The sequence below is a fragment of the Antedon mediterranea genome, chromosome 8, assembly GCF_964355755.1.
Source record: "Antedon mediterranea chromosome 8, ecAntMedi1.1, whole genome shotgun sequence".
In the NCBI taxonomy this organism is placed as follows: Eukaryota; Metazoa; Echinodermata; class Crinoidea; order Comatulida; family Antedonidae; genus Antedon; species Antedon mediterranea.
The window spans coordinates 7,936,100-7,951,784 of record NC_092677.1 but is presented as its reverse complement, the minus strand read 5'-3'; the positions used below and the strand labels follow the sequence as shown (position 1 = coordinate 7,951,784).

The 15,685-nt window shown below is 34.0% G+C and overlaps 1 protein-coding gene and 1 long non-coding RNA gene across 2 annotated transcripts in view; one reads left to right on the top strand and one right to left on the bottom strand.

The window, feature by feature from the left end:
- LOC140057586 (uncharacterized) overlaps positions 1-4,002 on the bottom strand; it is a 44,956-nt gene extending 40,954 nt beyond the window's left edge. The window contains exons 1-2 of the mRNA XM_072103302.1: positions 3,973-4,002; positions 3,327-3,541 (exon numbers count right to left, since the gene is read on the bottom strand). Of these exons, the coding sequence (XP_071959403.1) occupies positions 3,327-3,541; positions 3,973-4,002 (245 nt within the window). The remainder of the gene's footprint in view (positions 1-3,326; positions 3,542-3,972) is intronic.
- A 6,252-nt stretch (positions 4,003-10,254) lies between these two features.
- LOC140056965 (uncharacterized) lies at positions 10,255-11,417 on the top strand. The gene is made up of 3 exons (XR_011846853.1): positions 10,255-10,448; positions 10,811-10,933; positions 11,122-11,417. It is a non-coding gene; the product is annotated as an uncharacterized lncRNA (long non-coding RNA).
- Positions 11,418-15,685: the final 4,268 nt, after the last annotated feature.

Genomic DNA, 15,685 nt, shown 5'->3' with positions numbered 1-15,685 from the left:
GTTTTTCACGGTGCGCAATAAAAAAATAAGCGGTATACGCACGATTTAACGAAAATATAATCATATCTTCACAAGCATGAATCACAATTAAATGAAATTTGGTACTCATAAATTTCAGGTCATAATTCATCATATGGCAATACAATTATGTGCGTAGCGCATATAACACATCCGTACGCGCGCTTAAAATTTTCAAAATTGTTTACTTTCGATGAAATTAGAGTACGTTTCAAGCAATTTTAAGCGTTTAAAAAATTGCAATAAGTGCGCAGATTTTTGTACTCTTTTTGCCCGATTTCTGTTTAAAAACCTTTCTTTAATAATGTCATCGTATTTGATTCACTTTCCAACTCGAAATTACGTTATACGAGCACGTCAAAAGTGACAGGCTAAGTACGTGTAAATTAAAAAAATATAAATGTTTTTAAACATTTTCAACATTTTAAAACATGTTCAGCAATATCGGTCGGTTGGTCGGTCGGTCGGTCGGTAAACACTAATTTGAGCACGCGACTGCAGCCATGTATATGGCCTTGTTGAGGGACAATACATCTTCTTCGTACATCATTATATACGCCTTAAATGACTATCGCAAGTAAAAGCTAAGAGTCTAGGTGTGTTACATAAGCATTCTTCCCACTAGAGACGCAACGTAAGAAAATGCCCTTCCAATGCGTTTGCCCCCGCCTGCGCGAAATCAACCCTGCGATGTTGCGTCGTCGGTTCCTACTTGTGGTTACGTAATACAGTACTTTGCGTCAATACGTCGATGCGTTGCCTCACTAATTTGAACCATTAGAGACCGTGTGTTTGTAACCATTATTTGTTATTGTTTTTACAAAATGAATCGCCTATATAAAACAATTCTTTTGTTATGGAAATTTGAATATCTAATTATACCTGTGAGAAGATAATTCGTGGCAAAGAGAATAGTACTAGAGTTCTGGAATGACCCATCTCATACGTGCGCGCCTAATACTTGCACATTATTTTGGTGGTCCTTGCATTTACGACGGAGAGATTTAAATGTATACCGAGTATAGGTTTAAAACTCATCTACATCATTTCATTGTAAGGCTTAATAGGTGTTTTCATTTTATCAGCTCATTTGATTTATCCTATTGTAAACCAAACCGCAAGTTATTTGTTGAGACAATAGTTTTCTGGCTAAAAATACGCATACTATTTTTTTTTGTATTCTCTTTTTATCATACTAATAGAAGTATTCGCAATATCAATTTTTCAAGTGCGATTTTTACTTCAAAAAAGTAGCATGTATGGATCAGACGTAAATAGGAACGAATACTTCCACAATGAAAATATGTGTATAGAACAGGTGTATTATAACATCTCTATTGTTCTTTCTCATTCCTTCATTCGTACGTGTCGTCGGCGCCAGCACGAAACCGTGTTTATTAGTCTGAAGTTGAACCGGCCTTCTTGGGAAGCATGCAATGTCATGTAGGAATAATTGTTATACTTAATGAGACTAACAAGAACGTTGGTTATGTTGGATTTTATATTGATGTTTTTTGTGGACATGCTGACATATATTTTACTTTTTACGGTAAGCCTACTTTCATTTATAAATATTCTCCTCCTTAAGAACGTTACATGTCTTGACTCTGTAGCTATTGAACTTTAATAGATTCCACGCCGAAACTAAGATGATTACCTTGATTTTATTTTATTACAGGGAAATATATTGTATTAGTAATAGTAGGACCATGGTATAGCCTAATATAATTACTTTCTGGTCATCAAATCTAAATACATATATCAATAGGCCTACAGTGGCGTAATACAATTAAAAGGTTTATAAAAAAATATAAACTATAAACTATAATGTACACTGAGGCCTACCGTCTCTCTCTCTCTCTCTCTCGAAGTGCCATATCATGAGACATGTTGTGCCACAATTCTCTGTCTATTGCCATGTTCAGCAACTCCACTTCTTTGGTATTCTCGCCTCTATTCCGAATCCATTCAGCTATGCTGGCCAACCAAGTGACTCTTTTTCTCCCCCTGCTCCTTCTTCCTTCTATTTTCCCAGTTAATGCCTACCGTACATTCTAACTATACTGCAGTGGGGGCGGGGTGGTTTGGGCATGCGCGCTAAGCTATAACCTATTTTGGGGGTTGGAGGCGATATTAAAAATTTTGGCAATTTTTCGAAAATAATTCCTGTACTTTAAGGGTTGTTTTAGTAGCTTTTAAAGATGAAAATATCACTCAGTAGGATTTTGTTTTATTGTATTTTTATCAGAAAATGTATATTTTTCTCCTTGACAAACATGGTCAATCCTCCCTCCCTGCTCAACAAATCCTAATAAATACCGTATTATTATTCAGTAAAATAGAAATACCTCAGCCAGCCTGATTTAAAATCTTAGAAAATAAATCTAATGACCTAAAATTACTTTTAAAGAAATACAAATAAAAATATTCACTATTCAGATCTCACCACTAAAGTAATGATATTAATGTACAATGTACAATATAACATGTCCTGGAATAGATCCATCTTTTGAGATTCCATTGATTTCTCACCAGACGCTGCAGCTGTCCCTAGACTCGGTCTGACAGACTATTGCCAGTCATCTAAAAGAGTCTAGCTGTATGAATTACTTTTAATAAACGATATCTCTGTCATTAGCTTCATATATACAGACAATGTTTTCAATTTATAAACAGACCCTTTTACGATTCGTACAGAAGACACGTATTATAAGCTTATTTATACTCAATATAGCCTAGGTTCTTGACTGCAATTATTTGGTTATTCTATCATCATATTGGTGTGTTGGTATGACCGGTTGGTTTGGAAGGTACTAAAAAAAACTCAATTGACACCTGACAGAATACGATTATATTGGAATAGGCCTATATAATAAACCAGTTTCAAAGGCCTTGACTTGTATTAATTAATAAACGTTGTATATCCTGCCTGATTTTTAATGAAAAACGTATTACTATTATAGTTATGTTGATGATAATATTAATATAGTGGTATTGATAGACGTAACTATAATAACAACTACGATACGACAATTAGTAATAATACTAGTATTTATAATAGAAAATTTAATAATAGTGATAATTCAATAATAATTATAGTTTTAAAACAGTTACTATTTAAGGTAATCAAAACAAAGAATAGGAGAAATTAATCAAATATTATATATTTTAAATATATAATTTACCGAAATATCTTAAAATGTTATTTCGAGATTCCGTTAATTTGTTATCGTGAGTGCAGGTTAACAGTTGCAGTAGCCAGTCACTGAAATAGAGTAATACATAAAAAATAAACATCTCGTACTAACTCTCGTACTAACTCTCGTACTAACTCTCGTACTAACTCTCGTACTAACTCTCGTACTAACTCTCGTACTAACTCTCGTACTAACTCTCGTACTAACTCTCGTACTAACTCTCGTACTAACTCTCGTACTAACTCTCGTACTAACTCTCGTACTAACTCTCGTACTAACTCTCGTACTAACTCTCGTACTAACTCTCGTACTAACTCTCGTACTAACTCTCGTAAAGCAGCACCACCCACAGAAAGATAAATATATTAACACTTTTTACATTGAACAATTTAATTATCTATATTTTTTTGTTATTCCCGTACATGAGTACTTATGACCTCATTTTCTGAAATCTTGATTGACACTGTCTCTTTCCACATTTCTATTATCATTCCCACTATTCATAATCTTTGTCATTGTCTTTATAATGATCAATTGTCATCAATTTACATTCTCAATCATCCTCTGATTGGTTTCGAATTGTTCGCATCGCAAAAAGTAGAAACATTACGCATTACTAAACGAAAGCTAAACTGATCACATCTTCACTTCATCGTCATCATCGTAATTTCACCATCGTCATTATTGTAATCACCGTCGTTATAATTGTCATTCTTATCAATCATCCACATAATCATCATCCTCCTCATCTTCTTACCTTGTTGGCAAACTTTGCCTGTGAATCCATATGGACAGTTACACTTCTCTACCCCCCCCCCCCCACATCTTTTTCATTCAAGTAGCATTCACTACCGTGTTGACATTCAAGGCCACAACTTGGGGTTTGTCCTGTTACAAGTAACGAAAAATAAAGCAATCAACTAAATCGGATTTGAAAAAAAACAAGAGAGATAGTGGAGGGGGAAGAAGGGGGAAGAAGGGGGAAGAAGGGGGAGAAGTGCTAAAAAAACACTATACATCTAGCTTATACTGTAGAGATCGCTATTAAAACGCTAATGCTAATAACTGGATATGCCAAGTCGAAAAATGTGTTAAAGGAAATGCATTACAATACATGTATAGGCCTACAGTATCATTAATATTTGTATATATTACATAGCCTATGTAAATACGCGAACGTGATTGGTTGAAACTGCATCACATGACTACCGCTGCGAGGATCGTAAATCGTATATATCCTCGAGAACGATGATATTGACTGTGTAATTTTCGCGTAATTATCGTGTCCCCTGTCATTAATCATATAAATTCTCGAGTACGATGATATTGACTGTGTAATTTTCGCGTGCAACACTCGCGTTTGCCGATAAATAAACAAAAGTCATCTACTGGGTCTTGAACTTGCGATGCAATTGTCGCTCCATCACAAGACAACGCTTGCGCCACGGAACTTGCTTGAAGAAATTAATCTTCTAAACTATTTAAGCTATGCATACATAGCGCCCTCATTTGTTATTAGTCCACCCTAAATGTGATGAAACACCGTTTGTGATTGGTCAATACTCACGGTAGTAACCTAACATCCGGTGATTCGGCTCCTCGAAGAGAAGAACGAATTGTTTATTCGGCCTACCTGATTATAATATTATTATTAATAGGCTTATTGATGGAAATTCTTCTGTCTGGCGCTTCGGGAAATATATATTCCTTCGAACTTAATATCATTCCCTCGGGGATGTCAAATCTTATATTTAACCTCTAAGCAGTCAATATCTGTATAATATAAAACTAGAATAAGAAAATAATATACGACGACTGTAGCATACTGTAACACCACAACTTTATTTCATTTTGGAAGAACATGTTGTATAATAAAGTTGGCCGTGACGATCGAAGTATATTGATCAAAACGTCGAGAAACTCAACCATTCTTTTCAGAACTATATATACGTGGTGTACCGCATATATTATCATATTTTATTATTATATCAACACAATAATAAAATAGTTACGTAATGCATATTAATTAGGGAATCTTAGCGGACAAAACTAAGTTCACCCTGCCATAACCTTTTAAAACGAAGAAAAAACCATACATTATACAATATATTGATTGGATTAGATAGCCCAATTTGGTTTTGTTTGGTTTTTTAATCCGGCGGCCGAGATGGATCTAACCCTATACACAATGCTTTTTGTAATATAAGTAACTAACACAATTAAATTGGAAAGTTTGGTAAACATTGAACATGTTTGTTCTCTATTATTAGTGACATGATATGTGTAATAATCACTATGTTCTACTTACGACATAAGCCATCGTCGCACACCCCATCGTCGCACACCCCATCCGCCATCGTCGCACACCCCATCCGCCATCGTCGCACACCCCATCCGCCATCGTCGCACACCCCATCCCCAGTGTTTGCTAAACATTCTGAACAGGACTCACCAATTTGATATGGCCGCTCGTCAGCAGTCAAGTTTGCGCTGGGAATAAAGAGGGAATTGGAGCTTTAAGATTAAAAAGAACTTTCAACTTTTAAAATGCACAATATTAGGGAGGTTTCACAACCTTACGAATACGAAAACGGATACGTCACACATTTGTGAAACATTTGAGCTGATCCCCATTTCATATTCGTAATGCGTATTCGTGTATAAAAAAACGAGTATAGTTTTTTTTTCTATTTGGCACATTTTGCAGGAATGATTCATGATTGTAATATAATTATAGATTAATTTATTTAAAGTAATCTATAATTATATATATTTACGTAAGGGCAATTTTCAGTAAATCGCGCGTTACTTCTAGAATTTTTACTCGATAGTATATACAGTTGGTTCATACTTTCGGTAGGCCTACTGATTTAACCACGTAATGTAGCCTTGTTTACTAATTAAATTGAGTTAAATAATTAGTTACTGACAATTAAAACGAATTTAGGTTCAACGATTTGCCTCAAAATGAGGTGGTATACACTGTCAAATGGATGTCTATCCCTAAAAATACCCGCACACAATAATACGAGGATGCTTCTCCTTCTACGATAATTGTTTTTAGTAGATGAAAACCGAGCTCGAGTACAGCATTAGGCCTAAAAAAAAAATTGTTTGTTTGCTGTCAAGTTTTTTTTTTGGTAGGGGGGGCGGGTGGAAAAAAGTTTTTTTTTTTTTGTTTTTTTTTTTTAATGTTAATTTCTCTGTTAATTGCTCGCGAATTTGAGAGTAACAAAACACACTGAATAAAACAACGAGCTCAAACATCTATTCATAATTTGTTTCACACTTTAATTCTGTTTTTGGCGCGTTAGTTAGGCCCCGTGTCTAAACTAGCCTAGGCTAGGCCTACTACTACAATAGGTCGTTGTTAGCAGGCCTAATTAAATATTTTAATTTTTAGAAGTTTGTGTACCGTATATTTCGGTGTATAAGTCGCACCTGTGTATAATAAGACGCACCCGACCCCTAACTGAGAGTAAAATATCGGTATTTTGTATATCGTCGATGTAGGCCTATAAGACGGCCGGCCGCGCCCAGCCTCAACAAGAAGGGTACAAAATCACGCTAAAATGCCTTGAAAACTAGAAGGTTGCTGTTACGCTAGTATACTGTAGCTAGGCTAGGCCTACTCTTAACCTTCAGACTTTAGTAATACTAATAGGCCTAGGCCTTACCTTAAAAAGCCCAGGCCTAGCCAACGAGGTGGCGATCTGTGTGTTGAGGCATTTATGTTCGGTGTATAAGACGCACCCTTAATTTAGAGGTTAAATTTGCGTGTCAAAAGTGCGATTATACACCGAAATATACGCTACGTTATTATTTTTATTGTTTCATCCTCGCACACTCGATTTTTACACCTTTTCGGCCAAAAAAAATCATTTAAAAAACTTTTTTTTTAAAGCGCCCTCAACGTAAAAAAAAAACTTTTTCTTATTTCCGCCCCAAATTTTTGGCGAAATTAGGGGCGGCGGATGACAGCAAACAAACTTTTTTTTTTTTTTGGCCTTATAATGTTAAAGAAAGGCAGATTTTCTTTAAAAATTACTATTTTGATAGATTTAATATACGTGTATACAAATGTATTGATTGGCAATGAATGGAACGTTCCAATCTCTCACTCTCCCAGTATAATTATTTGGTTAAATTTAAAAATAAGTTAAATTTATGGGCCCTTTGGATAAACTTAAAACCTTGAGATATAGTATTGTAATACTTTGATAATACTGTAAATACGTATTAACCATTTTTGATCACCATTTCAATCGCAAATTTCTGTGAGTGTGGGTACTGTTAAAAATATAAACACATATAAAACGTTTGTATTAATTAATTATTGGAAAATAATATAAACGTCATAGTGGTGTATCGTTGCATGTACTCTACTATTTCAATCGACTATGATAGTGACAGTTTTAATAAAGTATTAAATCGCAAATGTTTTACTGTATTTAGTGGTATATTTATAGGCCTATAAAACATAAAAAATATCTTAGTTACCGAATGTATAAAGAATATAATTCCTCTTCCTTTCACTCAACCCTAATGTTACATAAAAAAAAACACAAATTGGGTTTGTTTAAATGAGTCCAAACCAAAAATGGACTCATTTTGTGACAAGTTTCTCTTTCGGTTTAGTTAACTACAAACATCATCGTGTCTATTTATTTGTTTCTGTAAACGCCAGTTTTTCCCCCGCTGAAATTACTGTGTATTCGAGAACCATCTGTGGGCACAACCTAGATGGTACGCGAGTGAAATATTATTTATATCAAAGACAGCATAAATTATTATCCTATTTTTCTAGAACGAAAACCTTTCTAATTTCTTTTGTTTTATGTAAAAAAGGCATGCTATTATATTTACAGTGTAAATGGGCCTTTAGCTTATCCTTGCCATTTGATCGCATTATTTACTGTACGTGCGCATTATCTCGATCCATCCTCAAAACTAGGTAGTACATTGCACGCACATGAACACAGGAAGTTGTTATTACCTTGGTCCGTAGTTACATATTACGATAGTATTGGTTCCCGAACATGTGCTCATGCCACAGCCGATGTTATTTGTTGAAGCCCATATTACCTATAGATGATATAAAAACAATTAATTGACCTACACACCTTTATTAGATCACTTTAAAAAAAAGCTAGCTAGACACAGCCAAATTTGGTTCAAAATTCTATAAATCAAATAACGTGATGTCGCAACACATACAGGTGCAATAACTGTTTTTACTGTAGTTCTACTGCCCCATCATTCTGAGAGGATATAAAATAGTCAAATTAATACTTGTCTCTCAGACAATGGGTTTTTCGTTAAATTTAACTGTTTATTTGGTCTTTCTATAAAGTGAAATCATTATTTTTCCGTTTTTCGCTATGAAATTGAATAGGTTAATTAAAACTGCAAAATGTATGATTTTATAAATCTTTAACTTTCTTGATTTTGGAAGACAATACATATTATTTGCCCGCATCTGACTTTAATGGCATATCAAAGACGAGAAAAGACAGTAATGTACCTGCTTGTATTTATCACAAGAAATTCCGACTGAGCAAATGGTGGAATTATAGTCATACTCGTTCTCAAAATTCCAATTTTCCGTTGCTTCCGTTCCTATAGTATCAGGTCGTTCTGAATCTACTATACGGGGGAGTCCATATGCATTCTGACCAATTGGATCAGGGTAATCGTTGTCCAAGTTTCCATTTTCAAAAGGACACGTATCGGCCCATTGCTGTGCCAAGTCCGCCAATTCGCCATTCCATTCCTATAGATTGAAAAAAAAGTGTTGAAAATGTATTTGCAGTATATGTAGAACTCTGTTCTAGAGCTGTTACCTTTTGCATGTGATAGATTTGTATAATGATTTTTATTTATTTTTTATTTAAACATTTAAGTTTGAAAAAAAAAAACGGGAATGATTAACCAGGGAAGAGTTAAATTAACTCTTCCCTGGATTAACCACACGAGAAAATAATGTCACAAGCATCATGAAATAAAGTATATACAATGGCTACATAGTGTTGTAATTAATAAATATAATATAAATTATTAAGTCTATAATTGACTATCGAATTTGTACATCAACATTCATTAGGTCTTAGTAAATCTATCTTTTCCGTCACCAGGTATAGGAAAGATCATCTTTTATTTGTAAACAGATAGAACGCGCTAAAAGCGATATTCAGATGTGGATAGGTACAGTAGCTTGATTTTGGAATTCGAATATTAATATTATACGTACCATGTATAGCATATCTGATGCTGGTCCTGGTGAAACTTCCCTTCTGTATTGATTGTGAAGATCAACGATAGCTTCAATTTCCTCAGGGATAAAGTTGGTGAGACTTCCCGCATTTCTTCGTCGTCTTTCGAGGTTATGACTTCTTATACCAGGCTCATTTGACTTTAGTTTATGTGGCTTTTCTAATGCCGCAACATGGGCGATAACGGAAAGCGCAATTATCGTGATAACCAAATCGTGCTGCATTTTTGTGGGATGTGTCCGATTTGGTCGAAAGTTAAAAATAAAATAATGACAGAATACGGCACCCTAGAATTGCATATTGTAAAAAGTCCATTTCGTGGGCAGCTTCCATGACCTTTAATAATGATAATGGGCTCTATCAATGGATATTAATTGTTATTGTAGGGATTACGAAATGGCGGGAGTCACAAAACATTTGCGCAAAGTCAGTTATTTTCACCTTCGTATTGACCTGGACGTCAGGACTTTTAGTAAGATTGCATTTTGTTTGTCATTGTTTAACTGAGATGGAAGTTTATTGTAGTGTTTTTATTAACCGTGTGCATTGAACGGATCTGATCCGAATCACCATGTTAAAGATGTATTGTCCCCCAAAAAATGAAAAATAAAGATGAAAAAAATCAAATTTTGAATAAACCGTTTTGTAGTTAACATAAAGTTATTCGCTTCCACCGAAAAAAAATCCGAAAAAAATATTGATTTCGCTTATAAAAAAATCAAAATAAGTTTACCATTTTTTGGAACTCATCGGCTCAGAAATTAGGCCGGTAGAGCTAACTCATACATATGCATGATATGTTAATGAGCATCCACACAGCAGAGATCTGATCTAACAATGGACGATGCACGTTGTATGTACAACAACACCACCAGAGAGATCGACGCGATTCGACTGTTTAGTGTTATGTGGGTTTCCCTGGCCTGATCGTAATATGTAAAGCTGAGCTTTTAATTTGTCGGTAAGTAGGCCTAGACGGTTATTTTAAATATAATAATATATATAACGCAATAATAACAGGAAGGTAAATTAATTAACTTAGCCTGGGATTTTTTCAGTTCAGGGCTAGGCCTAGAATAATTAATACATGCTGCTGCATATTACTAGGCTAGTAGCAAGCAGACTGTGACAATCGGGTACCTGCAGAAGATGCCCAGCTAGGCCCTATACATTGTACTCTTCATAGACTGGCCTAGGCTATATGCCATCAATCTTAGCTACATTCCAAAAATACAGCCAGCTTGCTGTACCATATATATTTACAGTTGAAGCTTGTTTAATTTAAAAAATTTTTATGATAAAAATAAAACAAACATTTTTCAGGGAAAATGGTTGCAATACAAGCCTGAAATTGAGAACCTTCCAGCAGCACTGTACAAGTAGACAGAGGGGAAAAGCCAGCTTAGCCATTTTACAACACAAACAACAAATGTTCTCTGTACTGTAGTAAGTCAAATATTTATTTTCTCTTTTTATAAGTTATAACATTATAAGTAATGTTTTAATTACCATAGAAAGGTAGTATACTTATTTGACTATGTCAAAGTAAGCAATTTCACTAGCCCAATTTTGCACCAAATATGCATGATCTATTTTTTCCAGATTTTCATACTTTTCTTTCACTTTTTTTAAAGACGTTGAGCTGATGAAGACTGGAACAGAGGTCACCCAAAGACAACAATGATAGACTCGGTATTGGAATATGATTGGATATTGCAGGAAAAATATTTCTGACTCTCCTGCTGCATTCGGCCAATATGTTCTTTTCCAGCTTGTAAAATATTGTATAATTTTTTTTGTATTATATGTACAGTATATTATTTTGTAAACATAACATTCAATAAATAAAAAAAAACCTACTACAACAGTTCAGTACACAGGATAAATTCTTCAAATTTACTTACACTTCATAATTTTACTGTAAATATTACAGTTCAAAAGGAGTTAATAAAATATATATATACAGTATATCTTATTGAATTCCTGTATTGTTTGTTGTGTCAATTTGTCTACTAATTATCAATGTGTTGATTAATGGCAGTAATTACGACAGCTATAGTCTTCTAAGATCGCTCACATCCATTACAAAGTGTCATTTTAATAGTAAGAAACGTTTCAATAAATTGTGAATGTTGCCACTGTACGATACATTTTATGTTTCTCACTACTTGCTCTTATTGTTCAATCAATCAACCTAAAAAAAAAAAGAAATTTGTGTCAAAATATCTGCATAAAATGTTTATTTGCGGAATGTTAATTTGAACCTATTGCATTTGATACAGAAAATATTTTTTAAATATTGCATCAGTAAAACATCCAAAACAATATTAAGATTTTCTTTTTTTTTTTATTTTCACTGCCGAATAGATAGTTGAAATCTTTAAAAATTAAACCAATTCATCATGATTAAAACAAAAATACATCCCTTCTGGTGGTGGTCTACTGCAGCCCTAGCTAGCAGTGTACTGCCTAGGCCTACTACACTCTACTTCTAGAGAAAGAAGTAGGCAGCAGTTAGGCTACTCGAGACTGTCAGTGCTAGTACAGTAGTAGTAGTAGACTAGTAGTAGTACAGTAGCAGCAAATTCGGGCCTAGGCCTAGCTAGGCCTCTCCTGTTAGCGAAACAAAAACTCACCTAAATGAATAAGATTCAACATCAAAGTTACCAACTGTAATTCTAACTTAGCATTCTGCTAGCTATAGTTTTCGTGTTTTCTTCAAGATTCGTCTCGCATCACTACTCGACTCTCTCGCACGCATGCATTGCTATCGTTGTTGGCTGTTGATTTCGAAAGCATCATCATCCACATGATGTATCCATACAATATGAATATTTATGAGCTAACTCAGGTCAAGGGTTAAATTAAACCGGAACACATTTGTCTTCCAGACAAATAGCTTCCGGTTGGTTAATTTTTGCATTAAATTGCGATTTTCCCGTGTAAAAAATTATTTTTTTCAATCCAAATTGAGGTCAAAGTGAATAACTTTTATGTGCAATTAAAATGGCCTATTCAACAAAAATATTGAAAAAAAAAATTTTTTCAGGGGGACAATACATCTTTAAGTGCTCGTGTAATCTATTTCTTATACCACAGTATCGTTTACAATATACCTTATACAGTCAGTTATTCGTCAGTTCATCGGAATGGATTGTTTGTGGAAACCTCCAATCAACTCAAAACAAAAATGATTTACTTCAATACAACTGTATTCAAAACAACAGTTAAATTGAATGCCAGCCAATGAGGTTTTGGCTGAATTTAACCATTTATTTGATAATTGTTCGTTTTTTACTCTACAGCTCACTATGTCGGTCGGTAGGTCGGTCGATCGGTTGGTCGGTAAACAACTTGAGCACGCGACTGCAGCCATGTCTTTGGCCTTGTTTCAACGGAAGTTAACATTTTTCTCTCTGTTGTGGGTATCGCCCACCTTTATTCTCATATATATATATAAAACATTTATTTTCTTAACATGGTTTCTTCACATAATTATTTAATATACCGTAATTATAAAATAATAATTTTATAAGTGATTAACTACAAAATTATGTGATACAAATACAGTGATTTTTTTAATTAAGGTTGACGACAAAAAGCTACTTATAACTAAAATACGATTAGGCCTAGAGAGACCACTTCCATACAGTAATACCGTGTAGTACCGAAACATTTTAAAACTAGACATGTTGTTTTGATTTTTATTGATTTCTAATCTTGTACAGTAGGTCAACAGTTGCAGTAGCCAGTCACTAAAAAATGGACACCAAAAAAAATCAATTAACGTCTTGTACTAGTTAAATGAAAAGTACGGTACAAGACTGTACGCACACGAACATCACTTTCCACTTTATAAATATTCATCATTCCCATGCCCACCATACGTTTATTTTACGATTAGAGAGACCACTTCCATACAGTAATACCGAGTAGTACCGAAACATTTTAAAACTAGACATGTTATTTTTATTTTTATTGATTTCTTATCTTGTACAGTAGGTCAACAGTTGCAGTAGCCAGTCACTAAAAAATGGACAAAAAAAATCAATTAACGTCTTGTACTAGTTCAATGAAAAGTACGGTACAAGACTGTACGCACACGAACATCACTTTCCACTTTATAAATATTCATCATTCCCATGCCCACCATACGTTTATTTTACTGCTATTTCCATCATGATTAACCTCGGAATCATCCTTATCAATTTTCATCATCATTTCATTGTCATAATTTTCATCATTTTTGTAATTTTAATGTCAATTGTGATCATATTTGTCAATTCTCATCATTTTGTCTTTATCATTGTTATTGTCATCAGCTTTGTCATTATCATTATTTTTTTCATTGTCATCATTTTTTCATTGTCATCATCTTTGTCATTGTCATCATTTTTGTCATTGTCATCATTTTGTCATTGTCATCATCTTTGTCATTTTAATCACCTTTGTCGTTTTCATCATTTTTGTAATTATCATCTTTGTTGCAAATTATCAGCATCATTATCAATTTTCATCATTGTTATCATCTTTGTCATTGTCATCATGTTTGTCAATTGTCATCTTTTTTATCCAATTATCATCTTTGTCATTGTCATCACTTTGTCAATGTCATCCTTTTTGTCATTGTTATCATTTTTATCCTTTATTGTCATCATCCGTTTTGTTTTCATCGTTGTTGTCATCTTTAGCGTAAATGTCTTTATCGTTGTTTATCTTCATTCACAATCATCCTTTGTTTTATTTTCTTCTTCTCACCTATTTCGCAAACTTCGCCTGTCCATCCATATGGACAGTCACATCTTTGTACTCTCCAGTCTTCTTCATCCAGGTAGCATTCACCACCGTGTTGACAGTCAAGATCACAACTTGGGGCTAGTCCTGTTAGTAGTAATGAATAAAATGAAAGCACGTAGAAACTGAGTGAGGCACTTGACAAATTGCCACAAAGGGCACATGTTGATATTTCGGCCCATCATTAAAGAATACACATTGTTATTTATTTTTTATTTGTGAAGTTTATTTTTCAATTCATGTATGTTCTATAAGTATATACCTATTTACATCGCAAAATTCAGAGTTATAACTTAAAAATGGTAGTTGCTATGGTTCTAACAAACATACACAGCAAGTACTAGTTTGTACTAGTAAATAATAACGCAATCTAATGAATCAAGAGAAACAAGTAAAAGCATAGAAAAGACGAGATGAGACGATAAATCGAGATATTCGGAAATGGAGTCTGGTTACAAAAATATTATGGGCATAACAAGAAAAAAATAGAGTATTATTATAAAATGGTTGTCTAGCATTTACAGTACTTTATTTAGTTTGTACAAACCTTCACTCATAATAGAACAGTTAAGTTATGATTTTAAATAAGAAATTGAACGGAAAGTAGCACCCTCTGACGCCTGTGCCAGTCATAACCGTTGGGCAAGAAAATGATTATGAAAAAAATTATGAAATATAGGAGAATAGCAAGCACAAAAGAAAATCAAGAAAACCTTGTAAAAATGTCTAAACAGTATTATTATGTTATTATGGCATGTACTCTGCACATTACATTCAGCAGCATGATACACAAATTTTATTAGTGACACAATGTATGTTCTACGTACGACATAATCCATCATCGCATACTTCCACCCCGTTCATAATATTTTCCATACACCCCGAACATTCTTCTCCAGCTTGATATGGCCTCTCGTCAGAAGTGAAGTTTGCGCTGGAAGAGTTAAAAAGCTGTACGATTAGAAGAACTTTTTGTATGCGCAAAATAATCTTGTCATCACACGAGAGCAAATTGTCCTATTGTATAACATTACCCACAGCAACAATGTATATAAAATAGGTAGTGGTGTAAAGGCTCCCGAATGAATATTTGTTTGGTTATTTTATACGTAACGTGTTTCGAAGTGAAACAGTTTCTCTTTCTTTCTTATACGCATCCAACAGTGAGCAATTACAGAATGGATAAACTATTCTATAAGTTATCCAGCTTATAAACTAAGTTTAATTTGAGACTTGGAGAGTGGAGTAGAAAGAGTGAGTTACAACCCTGCCACAATGTTAGGATTGAACCCTGGACCCTGAGATTGAACGTTATATCTACCAAAGCTGCAGCTCCACTACATATTCAGGTGGTTAACTTTTTAAAGTTTACCTGAGATGTAGAATTTTTCAACAAATGAAATA